This window comes from Rosa rugosa, chromosome 5 (assembly GCF_958449725.1).
Source record: "Rosa rugosa chromosome 5, drRosRugo1.1, whole genome shotgun sequence".
NCBI classification, from domain to species: domain Eukaryota; kingdom Viridiplantae; phylum Streptophyta; class Magnoliopsida; order Rosales; family Rosaceae; genus Rosa; species Rosa rugosa.
In genome coordinates, this window is record NC_084824.1 from 31,414,211 (window position 1) to 31,436,884 (window position 22,674).

The following is a 22,674-nucleotide window of genomic DNA, read 5'->3' on the forward strand; positions in this document are numbered from 1 at the left end:
CGGACGTCCGCACCTGAGAATGGCTGTATATATATATATATATATATATATATATATATATATATATATATATATCAGATCCTATTCAGAGCGGAGGTCCGCTTTGAAATTAAAGTGTGAACTTCAAGTTTTGGGTCTCTTTTCGGTCGCATATCCACATCTCGACCGTTCAGTTTTTAAGTACTAGTGTATAGATCATCTCTGCAAATTTTCAGCCAAATTGATGATCGTTAAGGCATTGATTACTGCCTTAAAGCTAGTACGGTTCAGGTTGACAGATTTAGTCCGTCGATTGGTTTAAGCGAGTTAGATACCTTAACGATCATCAATTTGGCTCAAAATTTGCAGAGATGATCTATACACTAGTACCTAAGAACTGAACGATCGAGATGTGGATATGCGGCCGAAAAGTGACCAAAAACTCGAAGTTCACACTTTAATTTCAAAGCGGAACTCCGCTCTGGATAAAATCTGTATATCAGATCCTGAATAATAAGAGACACTCATCCATTCTGCCTTATAGCAATCTGTACAGCAATCAATGCCTTAACGCTAGCTTAACGAGATGTGGAGCTGCTATACACTAGTACTAGCTTTAAGGCAGAATCTGTCAACCTGAACCGTACTAGCTTAATTAGCTAGAAATATTAAGGTTTCAAGCATGCTGGGCTGCAAGTGGGGCAAACGCTGTAGGGCTTCTCCTGGTAATAGGTCTTTGGTTCGAACCTCAGCTTGTGAAAAAACATCCCTTGAGGATGTGCCATACCCAAGTTACTCCCGGCCCCGGAGTGGTGTACGTAGCTCACTCAGCCACCATTTTTTCAACTAAAAGTGGATATATAATGTGTTATAAGTAAAAAATTGACGTATGTATATCGATGATTGTGAGGAGCAGAAATCAAATCTGGGCCACAATTCCAGAAAAAAAAAAAAAAAAAAAAAAAGGAAGAAATTTTACACAAAGAGATACATAATACCTAAAAGCTAAATAATTCGGTATGCCTGAGTGTAACTTTTTTTTTTTTTTTTTCACACGCAGGCAAGAAGACTATAACATTTAGCTAGTCTCACCTTAAATGAATATGCAATCATCAATTTGGATACTAATTTGTTCCTCTTTCTGGGTTTGATTTTGCCCTGCTCCTATTTTGGTGTTCGTTTTCTCATTTATGTTCATAATAAATGGAGAGAGGGGTGAGTCTCTGATCGTGCACTCTGGCGGTTGTTCTTAATTTCTTCTAGAGATTGTGCTTAACTGCGCGCAATCTTTTTTTTTCTTTTCTTTTTCCCTACAAAGCATTCCTTATTTATATTTTTCTCGTTTTCTTTTTGTATTTTACGTTTCTAATTCTCATTTGAGAGTTTCTATTGAGACCTTCAAATTTGCTCATTTGACCTCTCATACTCTTTACACCTCTTTTGCTCTTTTAAATACAAATATTTGCTCACTAAACCTCCTTTTGAATTCCTCAAATATCCTTAGTTATATTATTCACATACAAAAAAATAAAATACTCATTATACCTCAATTCACTAACTACACCTCCATTCCTTTTTTTGTTTTTTGTTCTTTTTTGCATGCAAACCTAAAAAATGGCCAAAATAAATTTCTGGAACTTTAAATCATGAATCAAACGGTCATAACACAGAAATTGATCAAGCAGTCATAAATCAAACGGTTAGACATGATTCCTATGTTTCTAACCCTTATAAAAAATGAAAGGTTATTCAAAAATAAAAATGAAAGGTTACAAAAATTGATATAAAAAAATAAAAATAAAAAATAACACGCAACTCATGAAGGTAGAAAAAAAAAAAAAAAATTAAAAACCACCGTCTCCCACCCAAAGTTCATCCTCCAACCAAACCTTAAACGAAGTCTAGACTAGGAACTCAATAAAAGTTTTGAAACAATTTCTTAGTCTTTAATTTGTGTTAAAACTAGGTAGAGAAGTTTGTAAATAAAATATATACCAGTTGATTATAATTCATTGTCTATAATTGTCATTTTACAAGAGGATATATATGTAATTCATTAATTCAAAAGATATAGAGGTCAAATGAGCGAATTTGGAGGTCCCAATAGAAATCCTCTTCTCGGGGTTAAACTTTATATCATGGGTAAAATGAGGAGTTCAATTTTTAGTGAAGCCTCTGACACCAAACTTTATACTTTCATTTTTTCTTTTTGTTGAACAACTAATATTTCATGAGTTCGACTCACGACTTATGTCACTAAACTAAATGGTACTGAGTTTTGTACTTTCATCACTAACGGTAGAGACGAAGCAAACCCGATTCCAACTTCCAAGTACTTTGCGACTCAAACCGGACAGGCGAACCTCAATTCCCCTAGAACAACCAGAATTAATTGATTGTCTCTGTCGGATTGCAACTACAAATTCAGTTCAACATAAATGTGATGATCGATGAGAATGTCCATATCCAGATTAAGCGTATACTGTTTGTTTCTGCACCTCTTCATCCTTGGGATCACGGCTATCAGGTGATCATCATCTTTTCCCTCCTTGTCTTGTGTTAATGGGTTTGAATCTTGGGCATCCCACATTTTCCCTTGTCTTGGACTTCGACGATTCCCTCTTTGAATTTGCAGGAAGGATGTGGGCTTTCTTCAGAAGCAGTTTTGCAGAAATACAGTCCAAGGAAGATACTTACTGTCTGATGATAATGGTCAGCATCCTCACTCACTAAACTTCTGCTTCTGTTCTTTCTTTTCCTGCTCATTTGTTTTCCATGTCAGATCTTTTGACACACGGTTTCCCTTATTTGCTTTCCCAAACTCGTGACACTAAAACTATTATTTCTTCGTTGTGGTTGCATAATGAGGAATGTATTTGGTTAATGAGAAGTTCCTCTAGTTGTTACTTCAGTGTCAGTCTTCATTCCATTGGAAACATAACATGTACATGTGCATTGTAGGCCATGTCTGTGATGCGCTGTCAGTAAATCCTCAGTCTCGCTGCTGCCCTGAAAAGGGAGAAAAGTTCTCTTGTCAGTGAGTTTTTAACCTTGATGCTCAACTTTATCTTACAATTCAGAAAACTTATAACATTTGCCCCCCGCTTTTGCTTGCAGTGGTTGCAACGTTGTCTCAGAGTGCTGTAATTCTTATGAGTATTGCGTTTCATGTTGTCTAGATCCTTCAAGGGTAACCGTTGAATTGTTTGAATTTTGTTTTCAACCTCGTGGTTTTTTTTTAGCATTTAATTTGTGTTGTTCTGCTCTCTTTTTAACTCTTCTAATCTGCAAGTTTTTGGGATTTTTTTTGTGTGCAGATAATAAAGGACCAAGTACTGGAAGTGAAGATTGCCAAGCCAGCTTCTGCAGGTAAAGAAATAAATTTTAGTTAACGGTTCTGTACCTCTTTCCATAGAGGAGTAGTCTTCTGAATTTACTTCTATATGTGATGTGGGAGTAGTGCTCATTCAAAAAATTCATAAAATCTAGATTTAAGTTGACCTGGCTCAAAGACTCTGACCACTTGTATGCATTGGTCAGTGGGACTCAACTGCTATTTGGCAAGTAAATTAGAGGTCCTGATTTGACCATTTGTTTCCTTTATGCATTCAATGGAATGAGTTTTGGTGAAACCCTTAGTTTTCCCCTGTGTAGAATCAATTGAGAATTCTATTGAACTCTTAGACTATATATAGAGTATATGTTTTTTTTTTTTCTTTTCTGGGATTATGCATTCAAAATGTTCTTTTGTCAGGGAAATATCCAAGTGTTTTTGATTTCTGTGCTGGAAGGTGCCGGCATAATTCTGAGAGTGTGGTAAGTAATACATTAATAATGCAAGCGTATAATCGTTATTTATCGTTTGGATATGGTTTTTTCTTTCGGTTTTCTCAATTCATGGAATATAAATTGTTTTTTATTTGTCTTTTAATAATTATCCTGACAAAAATTTCACAAATCATTTATTCAAATTTTTTTAGGAGTAATCTAGTTATTAGTTAGTTCTGACTTCTGAGTAAACCGCGATCTTTTCTTGAGTACTTAGAGTCATGGCCTTGGATGTTAATTTAAGTTCTGGTCTTTTAGTTAAATACTTGAAACTTATATGATAGGATGTTAAAATGAACAAAAATAATGAATAAGCTAGGTTATGCATGAAATGTTGACAGCAATAATGTCAGAGAAAGTTGCTAAAGATATGATTGTGCTTGCATTAAATAGATATCAATATCGTAGCTGATCTTTGGGAGAGAGTTAGGTTTCAAGCATCTTTATGGCCCTTTGTTCCTGTGGAATTCAAAGACTACTCTCTGTCTTCTATTGTTTTAGACTGAAAGCATTTGTAGTTTAGGGAGTTCTGCATTGATTAGGCTGGTTTGGCAGCGGTTGTGGTTTTTGTTTGTCGTTCTCTCTGCATTTTAGTACAATAAACTTTTCCATATATGCTTAGTTTAGTTTGACTTGTCTGTGGAAGAAAGGTCACAATCTTATTGTGATATGCCTGATACTATTTCTTATGCTGTGATACTGTTTAAATGAGTTTGTACCTTTCAGGTTCACGAAAATGCTTACCTTAGTGATTTCCATCACTGTTTTTCTCTGCCTTCAAATTCTTCAGGTAAGATCCAGCTTAGAATTAGATAGTACTCTTTTTTTTTTTTTTTTCAATATTGGTAATTTGCATGGCAGATACTTATGAACTATAGTTTGATGAGGACCAGCTCATGTTTGAAAGCTTATGGCTTCTTTTCTTTTAGTTTGTAATCATTTTTGTTTATAATTCTCGTCTCTGCTCATTTCTACTATAGCAGGAATTTAATTCTTTTGTTTCCTTTTATCTGCTAGAGATGATAAGCTCATGCTTGAAATTATAACATTGCTTGTAATGTTCCCATCTAAGATTTTTAGTTGTTTTGGATATATATGCTTAATTTTCCTCCTCACTGCAATAGTAGAGAAATCTATCTGTTCTTAAATTGGTGATGGACTCATCACCAATCTGAAGTGTCAGTGCTTCAGAGCTGAGAACTTAGTAGATATCCAATTTTTCTCAACTGCCGATGGGGTATTGGACAACTTTTTAGTAAAATGCCTCTGTACTACTATATGTCTTTATTTCCAGCATTAATCTCTAGACTTTTTTTTTTTTTTGGTGTTATGAGAGACCATATATAATATGCAGAGTGATTATGCTGATGTTAGTGCCATATGAAATGTTAAGAACAAGTACATGTAAAGACTGACACTGCTTAGGTAGAAGGCCTCTTATTTTAATCTGGACTTGGAGTATTGGACCATCATTGTTGCTGTGCATGATGTTTCTCTTTCACCCCTCTTGCTAAGCTTCTCGTTTCAATTCATTGATGATTTATTGACGAAATGAATACCTATCCTTCTGACTGGGTGCTGTATACAGACAGCTAGTTTAAATGCTTTTACTTTGTTGTTTCTAAACATATCCCAACAGCTGCAAATTATACGTTTTTAGAAGCCAGATTGAATGGCATTAATGTTCTTGTTGGAAGGTGAGATTCAAAATTATATCTATATCTTATATATGTATTTAAGTATGAAATTATCCATGCAAAAGTTCTCAAACTGTGCTGACTCGCAAGAGTTTCTTATGGTGTATCTGACAGGCAAGGTGAATCCTGCGACTTGGTTTGCAAGTCAAAGGGACAGTCATGTGTTCCAAATAAGCTTTTGGTACTTAATCAGTGTGACATGTAAGTTGAGCATCCATTAGTTTTTCTTTCATATACCTTTTATTCATAATTCTTGTATTTTGCTACTGGCACTGCCGCTTGTCGAGCATGCCTCGAGATTTGCGGGTCCTGTGCAAAACCAGAAACTCTCTTATGTACAAGAGCATATCATGCCTGTTTCAGAATATGAAAATGCTTTATCTGTATTAAAAAATCGGGTACTATGACTCTTGGAATATGTAAAGACGTTTGTGGGGTAGAGGTTAAATCATTTTTTCTTTTTCAATTGGGTTTTGTAGATACTTCTTCCCAGAGAAAGAAAAAGGAAAAGAAAAAAAAAAAGGGTTTTGTTGGATACTTCTTTTCAGAAATAGAAAAAGGAAAAAAACTGGGTTTTGTCAGATACTTTAATCATTTCATTTATTATTCCTCAGTATTATTTGTTAGTACTTTACTTCATTTTATTGAACTAGGCTGCTATTGTTTTTTTTTTTTTAATAGTCAAGCACACATGAGTACAAATTCTGCCAAATCTCAATAATTAAATCCCAATATTTTTTTTTTTTTTTTGATGGGTCAAAAACTCCAAATTAACAATGTTGATGGGGGAGCAAATCAGGCTAATCAGCATCAATAATGTTTCAAAACTCATGTCAATAGTTCAGTTACAAGTGTCCTCTTTGAAGCACATGTGTAAAGTTTCCCACAATGTACTTTCTACTTGATGCCCTTGGCTTTTACCATGGAGCCCACTAGTGCATTCCTCTTGAGTAGTAGTCTGTCAGCCCTACAAATGCTAACACTACTACCTGATATATGATAACTCAATTCAATAAATAACCAGTTGAGCCCAATCTGTGTTGCTGCAAACTGCACATTCCGCACCTAGTCATGGCTAGTGCTGTCTGTTGCATCATTTTTGGTTTCATCCCACCGAGTTGTTGCATAAATTCAGTTGGAAGCCGCTCAAAATGATGCAAAATTTCAGTGATTTGTTGCTGATTTTTGTTGGAATCAGACCAAGACTGTCCACATTTTTGGTGCTGGCAGTGTTTGTATTTCTGATGTTTGTTTCATTGTGACCACGCTTAGACAATTTTGATTTTAGTTTGGACAAATTTTTCTATGAAAGGATGCTTCTTCTGCTGAAAATCTATCTTTAAGGAAACCAGTTACTTCAATATATGCAGTTGATAGTATCATTGTTTTGTTCTTTTTGATACTCTTTTGAGCAGTATCCAGAAATATATGAGCTGCAAGGGAACTTGCCTGGCCAGTATTGGATCAGATCAACCTGCCGAAGTTGTTGATGACGCTCCTGAACATTTGGTATACTTGACTTTTGGCATTAAAGTTTATAAAGCGGAATTGTTTGTCATCATATAGTTTAAATCAGCATTTTATCCTACTATGAATAATCAAACAAAGATACCTTTAGACAATTTTCTTTCTTTATGCAAGGGAAGTCACTCACATCATCATTACCTCATCTGCATTTTTGGGCTAATATTACATGTCAGTTTAGAGTTTATATATGCGATGTTACCAAACGCTTCTCTTGCACTACAAATTACTCTGTATTAGTGTTTGGGCACCATATGTGTAGGATCTTACTCAATATATACCTGTAGTTTGATGTTGCTATCCTATACTTTCTGAATTCTTCCTCTCATACCACTATAATTTAATGGTTATCTATATGCCTCGTTGTTCTTGCATACGTATGCACCTACTTAGCTGCCAAATAGGGTTTGTGCACATCAAAGGCCTAAAGTATTATTAATGCAAGTTAATAATCTATCATGTTAACTAAGAGATGATAGTTTTGACTCGTAATTTAAATATGAAATTTTCGATCACCATATGACATGTCCGTTGTATCATGATTTGCTGATGAATAATTTGTGTTCTTTGGACATTTACTACCTTAAAGTATATGACATGCTTGCTGCTCTTGGGCTCCTAGTGTCCTGCACCTACTTGTTAATAGTTCAGTATCCGTCTGACGTTGATGGTTTTGTTTATTTAATAACTTTGTGGTGAGGCCATACATGGCTATTTTGCGAGATACTATAAGTTTGGTATAGTCCCATTCACTTCTGTATGTTAAAAAAAGCAAGCAATAAGCCCAAATTGATTTTGTGACACTTACTCTTGCTCTTTCTGAATTTATATGACCCTGACAGCATTGTATCTCTTTTGTCTTTCAGAATCCTGGAGCATGCTTGTATACCCAAACACAATCCATGCTTTCTTGTTATGGTTCACATCAGCATACAAGGAGGCTTTGCCCTTGTGCATAGAACATCACCAGTAAGTTGGCATTTTTTTATTTATGCATGTATAATCTTAAGTCAGTTGGGCGTTAAATTACATGAATCCTCATAATTTTCCATACCAGATGTCAGATGTGCATAAATTGAGGGAGTTCTGCAGGGTCTAAAGCACCCGCAGATTTCATCAGAATTTTTTAGAATTAATATTTGTTTTGAAACGACTGGGTTTTCTTTCTTAATTCTTCTAAAGTATTCTTCAAACACTAAAACTGGCAATCAAAGATTACTTTTTGCAAAAATGGATATTTTTGGAGTAGTAACTTTGTGCCAGCAGCCGCGGTAATATAGATGATGCAGAACTTGTTGGTAAATATGTTGGTCTAATTGCTATATTTATAAGAAAATCAAGAAACATTTATGCAAATAAATCTAACCAAAATAAAACCGATAAAAGTTAGAAAAACCTTAAGTAATATGGTCGAGTCTAGAACTTGGTTCTATGTCCTTAAGACGAAATTGCCTCCTCATCGGTGCTTAAAAGTTTTAATGGCAAACGTCTCCCAGGATACAACGACCTTCTTCTTGTGGTAGTAGCACTCCAAACCTCAAGAACAGCGAACTTAGATTGTGTATGAACTCTCTCTTGAAAAGACTCAATTGGTTTTCAAGACATTAGGAAATACTCATATGTAGAAGGAGAGGAGGAAAGATGAATTCAAGAAGTTATTTTCAGAATATGGTGTAGCAAGTGTTTTATAGATGTAAGGTGACTTTTTGAGGAGAGATGACTTTTCACCAAAAGTTATCTTTTGTGATCAGCCATGACTTCTCATTGCATAGTCATTTACATTTATTCAACTTCACACACTTTCACTATATTATTCATCCACAAATTATGGAAAATAAATAATTTAATATTAAATTTTCCAACAATCCCCCACATGGATGAAATAATTAGTTAGAAAGGAAAATTTCAAAAGACGACGCGCGCGGACATATGAGAGAGTTCGGTTGAAATGATATCGCATCGGGATAGGTAGCTTTTGGCTTTGAACCTTCCGTAGTGAAATACCATCGGATTTACTAGCTAATTAGTGAACGTGATGCCTTGAACTATTCAGCCATTTATGTAAACCAAGACAATGGTATTTACACAATATCTTTTCATACACATCTAGTTCTACGGTTGTGTCCTTCCGGCCATGGACAACACCCGGTATTCATGAGTGCTCTAGAGAATCCAGCCTTCAAAATTCTCATAGAAACGGCCTCATTTCACACTCATATAGGTGGCTTCCTATGAAGAGTATCCTTCTATACCCCACTTGAAAATTCAAGCTATAGGAACCATTAAAAGCAAAGCTTATCCTAACTCATTTATGCATTGTTTCATCATCATAGGATATGGGAATGAGATTTATCTCCACAATGCTTACTTCAAAGTCATCCACCATTTAGTTGTCCCTTTGAACCTAGATCTTGGGATCTCCAATCAACTAGGTTGGGTATCCATGATGGCGACTTTATGATTTAGGCTTATATCCCATTCCTTTCGATGATCAACTTACTCTCTTGTCAAACTTCGATTCAAATAATTGGGCCCACTTGTTTGACCATAACTCTATTGCAAATCAAATTCAATATATGAATTAATTTCATTGGAGAGTAGTTGTTACCAAGTCAAGTCTTCAATTCACCAATTGGTTGAGACTTACTACTTGAGTTGGCTAAGATTCATTTAGCTTAATTTAGCCACACCCCCACATTTCTAAGCAATTTATAGGAAAGTCTTTCATTTTTCCAAACCTTACGGGGTATCTCATTATAAAAGATGATTCGAATAAATGGTGCGAAGAAACATTTCATAAGTTTAGGGTGCTTATAAAATTTTCAGTAGATGGTTATAATCCTCATCACCAAATTCATCATCATTTTGTTTGTTCAAATATACATTTGTTTGTAGAGATAGATGGGTGACCAACCCCCACAATTCTCTCATTGAAGAGCGGAAACTTATTTCAATGGAGTGACCTTCTTGCACATCCATTTGAACCCTCAAAACATAGCACTGTGCCACTGTACATGTATCCAAAAAGGATTTTGGTTCATGGAAACAACAAACGTTGAAACGATGGACATCCATGTAAAATAATTACTATGATCTCAAAGGTTCTTATCTCCCTCTTATCATGATAATTATATTAACTATCAATCAGCCTTCATTTAAATTGTAACCAATTAAATCAACCACAAGATATAAGCTTGCAGAAACATCTGTAGTGGACATATATCTTCCGTTAAAAAAAATGATCTGATAATATTCTATTGCAGCAAATTAATCATGAGACTCAGAAATGCATGATGACGGTTAGTATCTCAATTCAAAAGACCTCAAATTTCAAACGTATAAAGGCAATGACAGTTATCTTTTGAACCTTATGCCCAAAAACCACCATGGATTTCCAGAGATAACAAGACAGAGCCATTCAATTCAAAAGGGTACTAAAATGCAGACCATGCAATTCATATCAGCATATATATAAAATATTGCACATCGATTATAGTCTTTTGAACTGCATATTCCATAACCGCTTATATAACTAAAGATATCATACATAAATATAGAATCATATCCAGTTAGCATCTGCATATAAATTACGTACTATAATTTATCAAGGATTGCAGCAACTCATACAATTAGTTTCTAATTAATTATTAACTAATCAAGCAATCAAGTATCAGGTCATGCAACCATGCATGAAACATTGAATCGTGTAGTGATTCTCTAATCTACTTAATTAACCACAAGTATTATAGATCTAAATTAGCACAAATCATATATACTCCGTCTCGTGCATACCTTTTTGTTCTAACGTTTTAGACGAACATGATCAGAAGATCTACTACAATCAAACTCATAAGAAAAGTTAGATCAAACTTAAAACATAGCAATTAAATCAAACTAACAATACAAATTTCGTCTTAAGATTGTTGGTAAATATGTTGGTCTAATTGCTATATTTATAAGAAAATCAAGAAACATTTATGCAGATAAATCTAACCAAAATAAAACCGATAAAAGTTAGAAAAACCTTAAGTAATATGGTCGAGTCTAGAACTTGGTTCTATGTCCTTAAGACGAAATTGCCTCCTCATCGGTGCTTAAAGGTTTTAATGGCAAACGTCTCCCAGGATACAACGACCTTCTTCTTGTGGTAGTAGCACTCCAAACCTCAAGAACAGCGAACTTAGATTGTGTATGAACTCTCTCTTGAAAAGACTCAATTGGTTTTCAAGACATTAGGAAATACTCATATGTAGAAGGAGAGGAGGAAAGATGAATTCAAGAAGTTATTTTCAGAATATGGTGTAGCAAGTGTTTTATAGATGTAAGGTGACTTTTTGAGGAGAGATGACTTTTCACCAAAAGTTATCTTTTGTGATCAGCCATGACTTCTCATTGCATAGTCATTTACATTTATTCAACTTCACACACTTTCACTATATTATTCATCCACAAATTATGGAAAATAAATAATTTAATATTAAATTTTCCAACAGAACTACGATCTTTGGCTCTGGAACTGAACCATTTCCTTGTATCTTGAAAAGAATTATTTGCTGAGAAGGAAATAAAGATATAGAATTCCTACCAAAATAACTTGAAATCTGATAACTATAAAACAAACTTTTTACTGGAGCAGGCACTATTCGAGAACAATTAGCCAATCTGGATTTGAGAATTATTATAGATTATTCTGGACATTCCCAAAATGGGTACTATCGGGTCAGGTGAATTCAATAATTCAATAAGCGTTCAATGCGGGTCAGAGCATATGGTTGCCTGGTTGCTATTATGGCATGCTCAATCATCTCTTAACCTAGCTATGTTGGAATCTTTAACCATTATTTAGCTCACCATATGTAGCTGTGCCAATAAATCCGTGAGAAATTTCTGTAAAATGGCCCCATTGAGCCTGCCTCACAGTTTTTCTGAATAAATCTGCAAATCAGTTTTGTTTTCTGCTTTTGCCAGTTTATTGAAAGATATCTTTTGACAGTAGCCCCCAATTTCTGAATGTTGTATGCAGTCTCGCCTTACTTGGAGGCTAAGATATCAAAACTCTTTCCATTACCATTTCCTTTTCTTGGTTATATTCTCTCCAAGACCCCACATTGTCTACACATAACTGCAGCGTAGCAGATCATTCTTGTTGTTGGTTACAATAGGATGCTCTTATCTATTTGTATGGTGTATATCTTTTATTTCTTTATGGGATCATTGATTAATTTGTTTCCAACTAATTCTCTTAACTTCAATGAAATATATTCCTTGTTTCAGAGAACATACATGAAAATCAAAGCACGTATCCAGCCTTGCTAACTCTTAATATGTTTGCAGGAATTTCCACCGATGTCCCAGGCATGAGCAGTGGTGATGTATCTTTGTTGCCTCATTTCTCCAAATTGGCATTCCATTATGTGGTGTGATGCGTTATATGTAGTGCAATTGCTAGATTATTGCTGATTGTAAGTTCTGCTGTCATGGCATCAGAGGATGAGGGCATATCAGCATGTCATTCTGTTCCTACGTGGCTTCAAGCTCTCCGTCATGGATTGCATTCATGCATGTTCTATGGAAATGTTAATTTGTGGCCCTCATAAAAGTTTGTTAACATTGTGCGGATAAAGCAGTCACTGGGAAACAATTTCACTGGTAGATTAAAATCCACTCTAACCGATTATGAAACTTCTGTTCAGACCATGGTTAAGGCTAGAATGGGTGAATCAGGCGATACTAGAAAGTTTAAGGGTTCAGACTCCAGAACCACAATTATGCATTGCATAATCAAAATGCATAGGCTGCTTAATTATTTCTCATCAAGTATTAAAGATTTTGTGTGGACACCTATGTTAAAAATTACATATATTAAAGAGAAGAAATACGCCTGATCCCCTGCTTTTAATCCCAATAAAGCTCTGGTGAAGCACATTCTCAACCATCATATTTTATGTGTGTCAGGAGCTTCAGGATTGCATACTGATCTGGAAACAATCAGTTAGATGTGGAGCTCTCACTAAGAACAATTTTTATTTTTTGTTTGTTTTGTTTTAGTTTATTCATAATTTATTCTCAATTAACTGTATAACAGAATTTTTTTGCGATGCTCTCTCTTTTTCTCTCACGCCGCTCTCCTTTAGGGTTTGTAAGCGATGGCGGCTTGGCTCCTTTGGGCTGGGATGGAGTCCCAATCTCTTCTCTGGGCTCTCATGAGGGTGGCGTCAATGTCTCTGTGCGTTGGCTATCCCTGGCATCAAGAGGTTTTGGCCTCCTCCTTCTCCTTGCATGTTTTCTGTTTGGTGGCTCGCTTCAGGCGTATCGGGTGTGTTTCGACGGCGATTTGGGCAACGGAGACGTTGTTCTGAAAGGGGAATTTTTGGTGGATTGGGATGGCAGTGATCCAGTGGTTCCACCGTTGTTTGGCAGTGAAGACGACGGTGGTGGTTTTGATGTTGGTATCAACGGCAGTGATGGCGTACGTGGGTGCTGTTGTGGCCTTTCTTCTCCGACTGTTCCCGGTAGCAGGAGTCACAGCCCAATTCTTGGGTTGATGGTGGTTAGTGGTGATGGGTTGCAGGCAGGTGCTATGGCCCTCGTCGTCGGCTTTGGCGATGCGGTTAGGGGCGTAGGTCTGTGGTCTGGCGGTGCCGTGCATCTCGGTCGGGTTTGGGCCCCTGGGTGCGATGCATATAGCGGCTGTTATGGAGGTGGTATCGGTTTGCTGGATACTATGGGGATTGGTCAACAGATCAGAGGTGCTTTGGCTATTGGCTTTGCGGGAGGTGCAGAGGCTGGTGGAGGAGTCGCGGTCGTGAGCATGAAGGCTTTCACCCTGGGCGTAGGGATCAATATGACCACAGTAATAGTACCCCCTTCTGTTGGGAAGGAGCACATGTCTTCTGGTAAAGATCCTGCACTGGAGGAACACACTCTCATGAGTGCCCTAGCGTAGGGTTGCTTCTTGGGAACATGAATAAATTGGGATGGTCTTTTGATTGTTGTCGGAGACCATCCTAGTAGTGTCGAATTTGGTTTCTACAGCACTTGAGCTTCATCTCATGGATTCATTATGTTTGATTAGTCTAGGTTTGTCTTAGATTTTTCATTCATGACTCTTTCTGTCATTGCCCGGAGTCCGGGTGAGTCATATTTGTAATGTTTCCTACTTTACTTCAATGGACTGACACCCCCCGCGTTCAAAAAAAAAAAAAAAAATTTATTCTCAATTTGATAGGCCTGGGCACGGTCCCAGCCCGGCACCCAATTTGCAAGGCCCGGGACCGAGCCCGAATTTTTCAGGTCGGGCTCAAATTTCGTTTTTAAGTTTCAGGGACCGGAAAGGCCCAGACCGAAAAAAATCGGGCCGGTCCTCGGGTTTTTTCGGGCCCAAAAGACTAAAAAAAAAAAAAAAACAAACAAACAGATCTGAGAACAGATCTTGCTCCAAACTCATTCCTCCACCCTCCAAACTTCCAAAGCCACCTAACCACCACCATTGAGAGAGAGAGCGAGAGAGATAGAGATGTTTTGGGGAGAGAGAGAGATAGAGTTGTTTTGGGGTTGAGTAATAGAGAAAAACTAGAGAGAGAGAGATTTTGGGGTTGAGTAACGATAGAAGAAGAATTAGGAATTTCTCTACAATTGATCTAATGGGGAAGGACCGAAGGAGGGCTAGGGAGAGAAGGGAAAAGAAAAGAAAAGAGACAATGGAGGCATTTGGGGAAAAGAAGAAGAAGAAGATAAGAACTTAAGAAGAGAGAAGAAAAAAACGAAAAAGAAAGAAGGGTGGGGGGGGGACTGGAGAGGAACGGGAAAACTGAAAAGAAAGAGAAAAGAGGAGAAGAAGAGAAGAAAGAGAATAAGAGAGAGTCAGAAAAAGGAGGGGTGGGACCCTGGGAGAATTAGAGTAGAGAAGAAGAACGTGGAGAGAGAAGGAGGAAAAGAAAAGTTGGTAGGAAGACTAATAAAACATATAAAAATATTTGTTAATTAATAGTCGGGCCCAACGGGTTTTATTATATTTCAAAATCTCAGACCGGGACCGGACCGGGTTTGAGCCTGTTCGGACCGGATCGGAGAATGTTACCAAATTTTTTTTGCAAACCCGGACCAAACCGGGCGGTTCGAGCCGGTTTTTCGGGCTTACGGGCTTTTTCGCCCACCCCTACAATTTGATGCGCTTGACTTAACTGAAGTGCTGTATATATATGCCTCTTGTCCTGCTAGTAGCAATCAAATGAGAATAGTTTTTAATCTATCAATGGGAGGAATTTTTCCATAACAAGCTTAATGAATTATGCCATAAGCTAGAGGTAGCCTCCCAGTAAACCACAGTAAATAACCTGAATGCTGGTGAGTTGCAATCAGAAATTTATACTCCATTACTTTAACCATTAAACATTACAACTCATGATCATCAATTTCTTGAATGTACTAAAGCATCAAACATAGGCCGTAAAATACACTACAACTGTTCTAACCCCGACATACATACATACATGTATATATAACTTTTAAGACTAAATTCAGTTTGTCTCCTCCAACTCCCCTAAAATACACTATAACTAATTCTGTGGCCGTGGTTAAGCACAAGCCTGATTAAGATCATAGTCACCACTACTTCTCGTGATCATCAATTGTCAGTCAAACTACTCAAATGTGGAATTCGATCTCATTGTGTACTCTGCTACAAGTTGGGCAAAAGATGATGACTTGTTTTCTAGCAATCTTGCAGGAGAATCACATTCCTCAATAAGCCCTGAAACAATATCAAGGATACATTCACATAAAAAATGAGGGTCAATGGTAACTATTAGGAAGGTGAAAGGATTGAGTATATGGCAATACTAACCATGACTTAGAAGTAGAACCATGTCACTGTCAAGAACAGAAGTTATTCGATGCGCAATAGTAATGACCGTACAGTCTGAAAAGTGATGCCGAAGGGTCTGCTGAATCAAAGTATCTGTAGCAGTATCAACAGATGCAGTAGCTTCATCAAGCACCAGGACTTTACTTTTCTTGAGGAGCACACGGCCCAGGCAAACCAGCTGCCTCTGACCCATACTCCAGTTCTCTCCATTTTCACTAACTGCAGCAACCATATGAACATTAACAATCTATGATATAAGTTTTGGAATTGAATGCATCATATATTGCCTCTACGTTGGACTAGAGCCATAGAACTAACCTGCAGAATCAAGCTTCCCTTGTTTCTTCCTAACTTCATCTCCAAGTTGGCATTTATCCAGGGCCTAAAACAATTAACAAATATTTTACATACTAGTGCACCGAGGTACCAATTTAGAGCTGCAAATCTGACAATGAACAATATTTAAAAAGAAGCTTCCTATCATCCTCAGGGTAAAATGAACTAACCTCCCAAATTTGCTCATCTGTATACTCTTCAAGTGGGTCCAGATTGCTTCTTACAGTTCCTTCAAACATGGTTGGGTCCTGAGGGATAATGCTTAGCCTAGACCGCAGATCATGCAATCCAATAGAAGAGATATCGATGCCATCTATCAAAATCCGGCCAGCAGCAGGATCGACAATTCGAAAAAGAGTTTGTATGAGAGTTGACTTTCCACTGCCAGTTCTCCCCACAATCCCAGTTTTCATTCCTCCAGGGAAGGAACATGTGAGACCCCGCAACACAAGTGGCAGGTGTGGAGCATACCGCACCTAGGTACATGAACATACATGGCATAAGATTCAGACATGAACGACTCTATATTTATTTCAAAAATATGGCCTGAATCTAATAAACAAGAACATTAAGTACCTGAAGATCATGCATATCAACTTTTCCTTGCGATGGCCAGGAATGATCAGGTCTGTTGGAATCTATTACCAGAGGAGGTTCACTTGGTATACTAGTATACTGTAGTATTCTCTCCACAGATATTATCTTGTTTTCCATACTGCAAAGATTCCATATAACCCAAACTTGTAACATGTTTAGGTTAAGTCCATATGTGACGGCTAAGCCCGCAATGCCTTCAAGGTAAAAAGACCCAAAACAAATAAGAAGTGGAGGGAAAATGACTAGATGTTTTATAGTGTTGTATTTCAAACTAAAAAGTTGACGTACAAGATTCCAGATGGGTATCACTTGCCTGGATCTATCACTCCTTCTGGAACAGAGATCAAGAATACTAAAAAGAATGCAAATGTAATGGATGACAACACATCCAAGCGAAAGCATAGCCATTCCATTGCACCAGAAATGTACAACTTTGGCCGACCATATCCATCCGTCAGTTTCATGTTGGTATCTCGGAATCTAGATTCTTGATCGAAGCTTCTAATAGTAGTTGACCCTGAAATTGTTTCGGCAAAATGTTGTATCACAGGAGCTTTGCATACTCCAATTAATCTTGCTAGTTCTCGTGCTGAAGGTATGTAATATTGCTGCAGGAATATAAGTTTGTGAGGGTTTGATTTCACAAGTAATACTATATCTTGCAGGTTGTTGCAGTTAAATTTGACTTCGATGGATGAAAATTGATAACCCTGTTCAGTCACTATGTAGCTCTTATGAACTTGAGGCGGGCCTGAACTGAGAATTAGTGAGCATGTAGAAGCCATTTACAATGATAATGCAAACACATAGAAAAACAGATTGTGACAAGCCAGAATTAGTGACATCATTTGTTCCACAATAGATTCATGTGACATATGGATCAGCAAACACATAAAATAACAGAATTCTGACGAAGTCAGAAGTATTACCTGATACCAAACACAGGCTGTAATCACAGGTATAAATATGATGAAAACCTGCCATGCCACCTGAGACATCACTGCAATAATTCCTAAAAGCTGTATCATTGAGAAGGCAAAGGCCCCAATTTCATTTGAAATGTTCATGTCCACTGCATTTTGGTCTGTAGAAGCCTGCAAGAAAATTAAAACAGTCCGAATAGTCATCAGAAGGGCATGGAATTGGGGTTCAAAAAAAAAAAATGTAGACTACATAAAGTTCATTAGATTCCTTTTTGTATCACCCAATCAAGCAATATATATAATATCTTTTGCTTACTCTGTTTAAGATTCGTCCACTTGGAGTGGCATCGAAGAATGACATGGGAGCACGGAATATGCACAAGTGCATTTTATTGAAGAGTATAGTGGCTGTCTCGTACTTAGCCGTTGCAAGAAGCAGAGCTCTGAAAAGGACACAAAAAGAACTTCCAATTGCCAAAGCCACATAGACAATTATAAGCGTCGAGCTTGTAACAGTTGGTTTCACATCTGCTGACACAGGAGTTGACCAAGCCATCCAGTAATTGCTTCCAATTTGAAGGAGTTGAAAGAGAATCTGTGCAAGTAATATAAAAGGCACGAGAGTTCCTCCATACGCTGTGGTAATGTATTTCCAGTACACTGAAAACCCAACCTTACCTTTCTCTCTCTCTTCTTCTTGAACAAGCTGCCCTTTTGGCACACCTAAATCATCTATTTTGCAATACTCAACATCTCTGTTGTCTAATTTTTGGACAGCCTCAGTAGTAATAGCCGAATTGTTATCTTCTTTACTGATGCTTGTTTTTTCAACCGGCCCTACCCCAACAGAATCAAGCGCAGACAAAGCTTCATTGTGTGCTCCCACAAGATCCATAAAATCAGTTTCTGAATTAAGAATGTCATTGAACTTTCCAGCTTGAGTGATCTTTCCGTCTTTCATGACCTAATAACAAGGAATAAGTTTGAGTAGACAGAAACCAAACAGAGGAAAACACATCTTATCAGTTGAAATCATAAGAAAAGCACTACAAAATTTCTCACCAAGACAATATCAGCAGCAGGTAAGAACTCCACTTGATGAGTGACATAGATTACTGTTTTGGAACTCAAGAAGCCCATCAAGCATTCCTGCAACGCAAGTAGGAAGTAAAGTTTTTGTTATGAAGTTCCAACTTGTCCAAATTTTGAAAAGAAGCATTTAAATTTTTTGCATAAGTCAGTAGTTCGATGGAGTGAATAATTTGAAGGCTCTATTTGGATTGAAATGTAGTGGCTCCAGAATAGAGAAATGAAATACCTTGTAAAGGTGAGATCCTGTATGAGCATCAACAGCACTAAAAGGATCATCAAACAGATAGATATCAGCATCTTGGTACAAAGCTCGTGCAATTTGTATTCTTTGCTTCTGACCTCCACTTAGATTGATCCCCCTTTCCCCTATAACCGTCTGATCACCAAATGATAGAATTTCCAGGTCCTTCTTCAACGAACATGCTTCAAGAACTCCCTCATACCTTTCTCTGTCCATCTCTTTACCAAACAATATGTTTTCTTCTATCTTACCACTCTGTATCCATGGTGACTGAGAAACATAAGCCTTTGTCCCACACAACTTAAGAGTTCCAGATATCTTGGGAACTTCTCCCAGAATACAAGAAAGTAAGCTTGATTTGCCTGAACCAACAGTACCACAAACAGCAACCTTCATACCATGGCTAACTTTCAGATTTATATCCTTCAATGTTGGGTTAGGCGAAGACAATTCCCATGAGAAATTTGCATCTAATATTTCAATTGCAGTATCAGAACTACCTCTAGGAAGTTTCTCTATAACATCAGGCTTCAACTCATCAAGAGAAAGGAATGATGCAATTCTATCAAGGGATACCTTTGTCTGTGCTATCATTGAAATTGTGTCTGGAAGATTGTAGATGGGCTCTTGAAGAATTCTGAACGTTGCAAGCGCAGATAAGATCTTCCCTGATTCTAGTGGGATCCCCAAAAGCATGCAAGCAACAAAAGTGACCACAGACACAAATGTGGGGGCACCCCAGAAGACAAATGTGGTCATGGCCGAAGTATAAACAAACTTTCTTAACCATCCTGCCTCAGTCTTCCTGAGGTCAATAATCTTAGACAAAAACTTCATCTCCCATGCCTGCAGCTTGAGAATCCGCATGTTCCTTAAAATCTCTGACGTTGCCTTCATCCTTCTGTCCTTTGACTCCATTAACTTGTCCTGAAACTTCTCTTGCAATTTCCCCAAAGGAACATTTGCCAACATAACAATTATTGTTGCAACTAAAGTTGCAATTGCAGCAAGGCCAAGATTTTTATACAAAATTAAGAGGGCTAAAGCAACATGTAGAATGACTATCCATGGGTCATGCATGTTAAAAGTGAATTCACCAACCCTCTCAGCATCAACAGTCATAAAATTGATAATCTCACCACTAGTGCGGCTCTGCTTGGACTGGCAAGACAGAGTCAAACCCTTATTATAGATCATGGCAACCAGTACAGCTCTTATTCGTACTCGTCCTATCTGCTGCCCCCTAAAGAACCAGTGCCTCTGAGAGAGGCACTCCACGAGCTTCGCCACCAAAAATGCAGAAACTAAAGCATAGCCCTCGTATTCAAACTCACGTCGCCCGTAAAGGTATTGCACAAATGTGTCGATTAAATATGGGCCAACATAAGAAGCCATTGTGTAAAGAAGCACAAAGAAAGCTGTCAAAAAAATCTCTCTCCAGGCCGAGAAGATTAATGCCTTCACCAGATGAAGCGTGGTCACTCTGCTAAGAGCACCACACTCCGACTCGAGCTTATTTCTAAAAACTGGAAAGGACCCAACTACACTATCACCCTTGTCTAGTTCAGGAACATCTTCAAGGTCTAATGTTTTCTTATTACCCACCGCGATTAAAGGACTCATCCAAGAAAAGGTGAGGATGCTGAAAATTCCAGCATTTGAATAAGGGGGTTTCACTGCAGCATTTGATTCTGCAGTGTTACCTGTACTAGAATTTCTAGTACCACTCAAAAGGGGTTCCTCAAGAAGGGTATCTCTACCCTCTTTGGTCCCAATAAACCCCACATATATAAAGAACAAAGCAGAGACAAGGAAGGCAGCATCAGAAACTAGAGATTGAACGGGTAAGGCAACGTGTTTTTGGTAAAGAACAATGTCTATGACAAGGCAATAGCAAGATAAAGAAAAGTAGAAACCCCACCAAACTTTGAGTAAGAATGGAAACTTTGGTTCACCAGAACTAGAGAAGTGGGTATGCAAGTAAACAAAAACTGCACCCCAACTAACTGTTCTAAGTGCTAAATCAAAAAGGGTCACTACCTTTTCTTCAGACCAGCCATGTTTATACCAGGAAAAGTAGTTGAATAAACAAAAGGTAACACTAACAGCAGAAACAGCAAGACAACATACTAGAGTGTGCCTGTAGTACAGAGTTGTACTATTCCTAAACCCCTCTTTTGGGGCACCTCCCACAGCACCCACCTTGAATATCTTCCACAACCAAGAGATAAGCAACGCAAATAACAGAAGGAGATGTAATGATCCAGAAAACCCACGAATGAAAATGGGTTTGAGAAGGAAATCGATACCTGAAGACATGAAGGACGAGTGGTGTGAGAGTAGGTGCATTGAGGAATGAAAAAGCTCCATGGTTTATGGAGCTTTTTTCTCCCAGAATTTCAGAAAGGGGCGTAGGCTGCGTTTTGTATTAAAAAGGAGTGACTGGTGGTGGCTTATTTATAAGTGAAGTGAGAGATGACTCTAAGAGCTGGGTTTTGGCTAATGAAAGGAAAGTCAAACTTGGCCTGTTTGCTAGTTTTCCTTGGGGGTCGGATAACGTGGTGCGCAAGACTCACATGACGGAGGAAGCTATGACATGACGCAGGTAGACCTGGTTTCGTGGTTGGTCTCTTCACTTATCTCTTGTAAGGAGATCATTAAAGTTCATCTTTGACCAAAAAAAAAAAAAAACAAGTATTTTTTAGCTAGTGTTAAATATGTATTATTTGTTGAATGGACAAAGAATTGTTTAAATGTATTTATATTACGGATAACAAATTAAGTGAATTTTTTAAATGAATGAAAATAAAATAAAACATTATATCGCTCTTGAAATTTAGAAATCAAATAGTAAAAGTTTAAAATGTAGAGGCACGTATTTTTTTTTGAGTTAATGATAATTTCATTAATGAAAACTCATGCCAAGATGACCATTACATACCCACCCGCTGTCTCACAATGGACAGAACAAGGCTTCGTGGTAAAAAACCACAGTGATACATAGGATAGACCAACTATATTCAAAACTTATCGTTCACTGAAAAGTGAGCGTATACCTATGAAAAACTCATAGTAAATAGGCAACTACAAACACTGAAGTGCATAGCTCCCAAAACAAATAGGGGATTATTGGAAAGTAAAAAAAACTAACTATTTGAAGAACCCAAAAGACAAAAGTAAAAATCACCAAAAAAAAAACAAAAACAAAAAAACAAAAGACAAAAGGAAAATTAGCAGCCGGCCCAGAGCCCAACCCTAGCCCAATTTTCTCATCCCATGAACGCACGCTACACACCACCAATGATGGACACCTCTACCTCGTCGCACTGCGCCTTAGGTGTCACCCGTTAAGCCATGCCGACGCACAACAACCACCGTCACAGCTCATTGCCACCTAGAAAGCACCACCGACTTGGACAAGCAGACAAACCCGAAAACCAGAACCGGGATCTGTCTTCAAGCCGCCCTGGCGTCTAACGGTGGTGCCACCTCACCTAGGAGTGAACCAGATCATGCCCACCATCACTGATCTCAAACGATCCATGCATAGAGCAGCCTCATTCATACTTGAACCAAGCCTCCGGAGAGACC

General features: G+C 37.7%; 2 protein-coding genes across 3 annotated transcripts; one reads left to right on the forward strand and one right to left on the reverse strand.

The window, feature by feature from the left end:
* The first annotated feature begins 2,257 nt into the window (after positions 1-2,257).
* On the forward strand, positions 2,258-12,913 carry LOC133708070 (uncharacterized). Its single transcript, XM_062133519.1, has 12 exons — positions 2,258-2,506; positions 2,615-2,691; positions 2,941-3,016; positions 3,097-3,169; positions 3,297-3,348; positions 3,734-3,795; positions 4,534-4,597; positions 5,447-5,504; positions 5,619-5,705; positions 6,920-7,013; positions 7,895-7,997; positions 12,363-12,913. Exons 1-11 carry the CDS (start codon positions 2,430-2,432, stop codon positions 7,985-7,987), a joined length of 813 nt encoding a protein of 270 aa, XP_061989503.1. The 5' UTR covers positions 2,258-2,429; the 3' UTR covers positions 7,988-7,997; positions 12,363-12,913.
* A 2,466-nt stretch (positions 12,914-15,379) lies between these two features.
* LOC133711067 (ABC transporter C family member 3-like) lies at positions 15,380-21,507 on the reverse strand. 2 transcript variants are annotated; one of them, XM_062137243.1, is made up of 10 exons: positions 19,069-21,500; positions 18,813-18,899; positions 18,067-18,714; positions 17,757-17,921; positions 17,141-17,435; positions 16,807-17,021; positions 16,401-16,706; positions 16,213-16,276; positions 15,874-16,113; positions 15,380-15,780 (listed from the first exon to the last, which is right to left on the reverse strand). In XM_062137243.1, the coding sequence occupies exons 1-10, from the start codon at positions 21,451-21,453 to the stop codon at positions 15,671-15,673; spliced, it is 4,515 nt and encodes a 1,504-aa protein (XP_061993227.1). In that variant the 5' UTR covers positions 21,454-21,500; the 3' UTR covers positions 15,380-15,670. The 2 variants fall into 2 exon arrangements, with proteins under 2 accessions (XP_061993227.1, XP_061993228.1); XM_062137244.1 differs by lacking the exons at positions 15,380-15,780; positions 15,874-16,113; positions 16,213-16,276; positions 16,401-16,706 and having other exon boundaries at positions 16,888-17,021; positions 17,116-17,435; positions 19,069-21,507.
* Between the last annotated feature and the right edge of the window lie 1,167 nt (positions 21,508-22,674).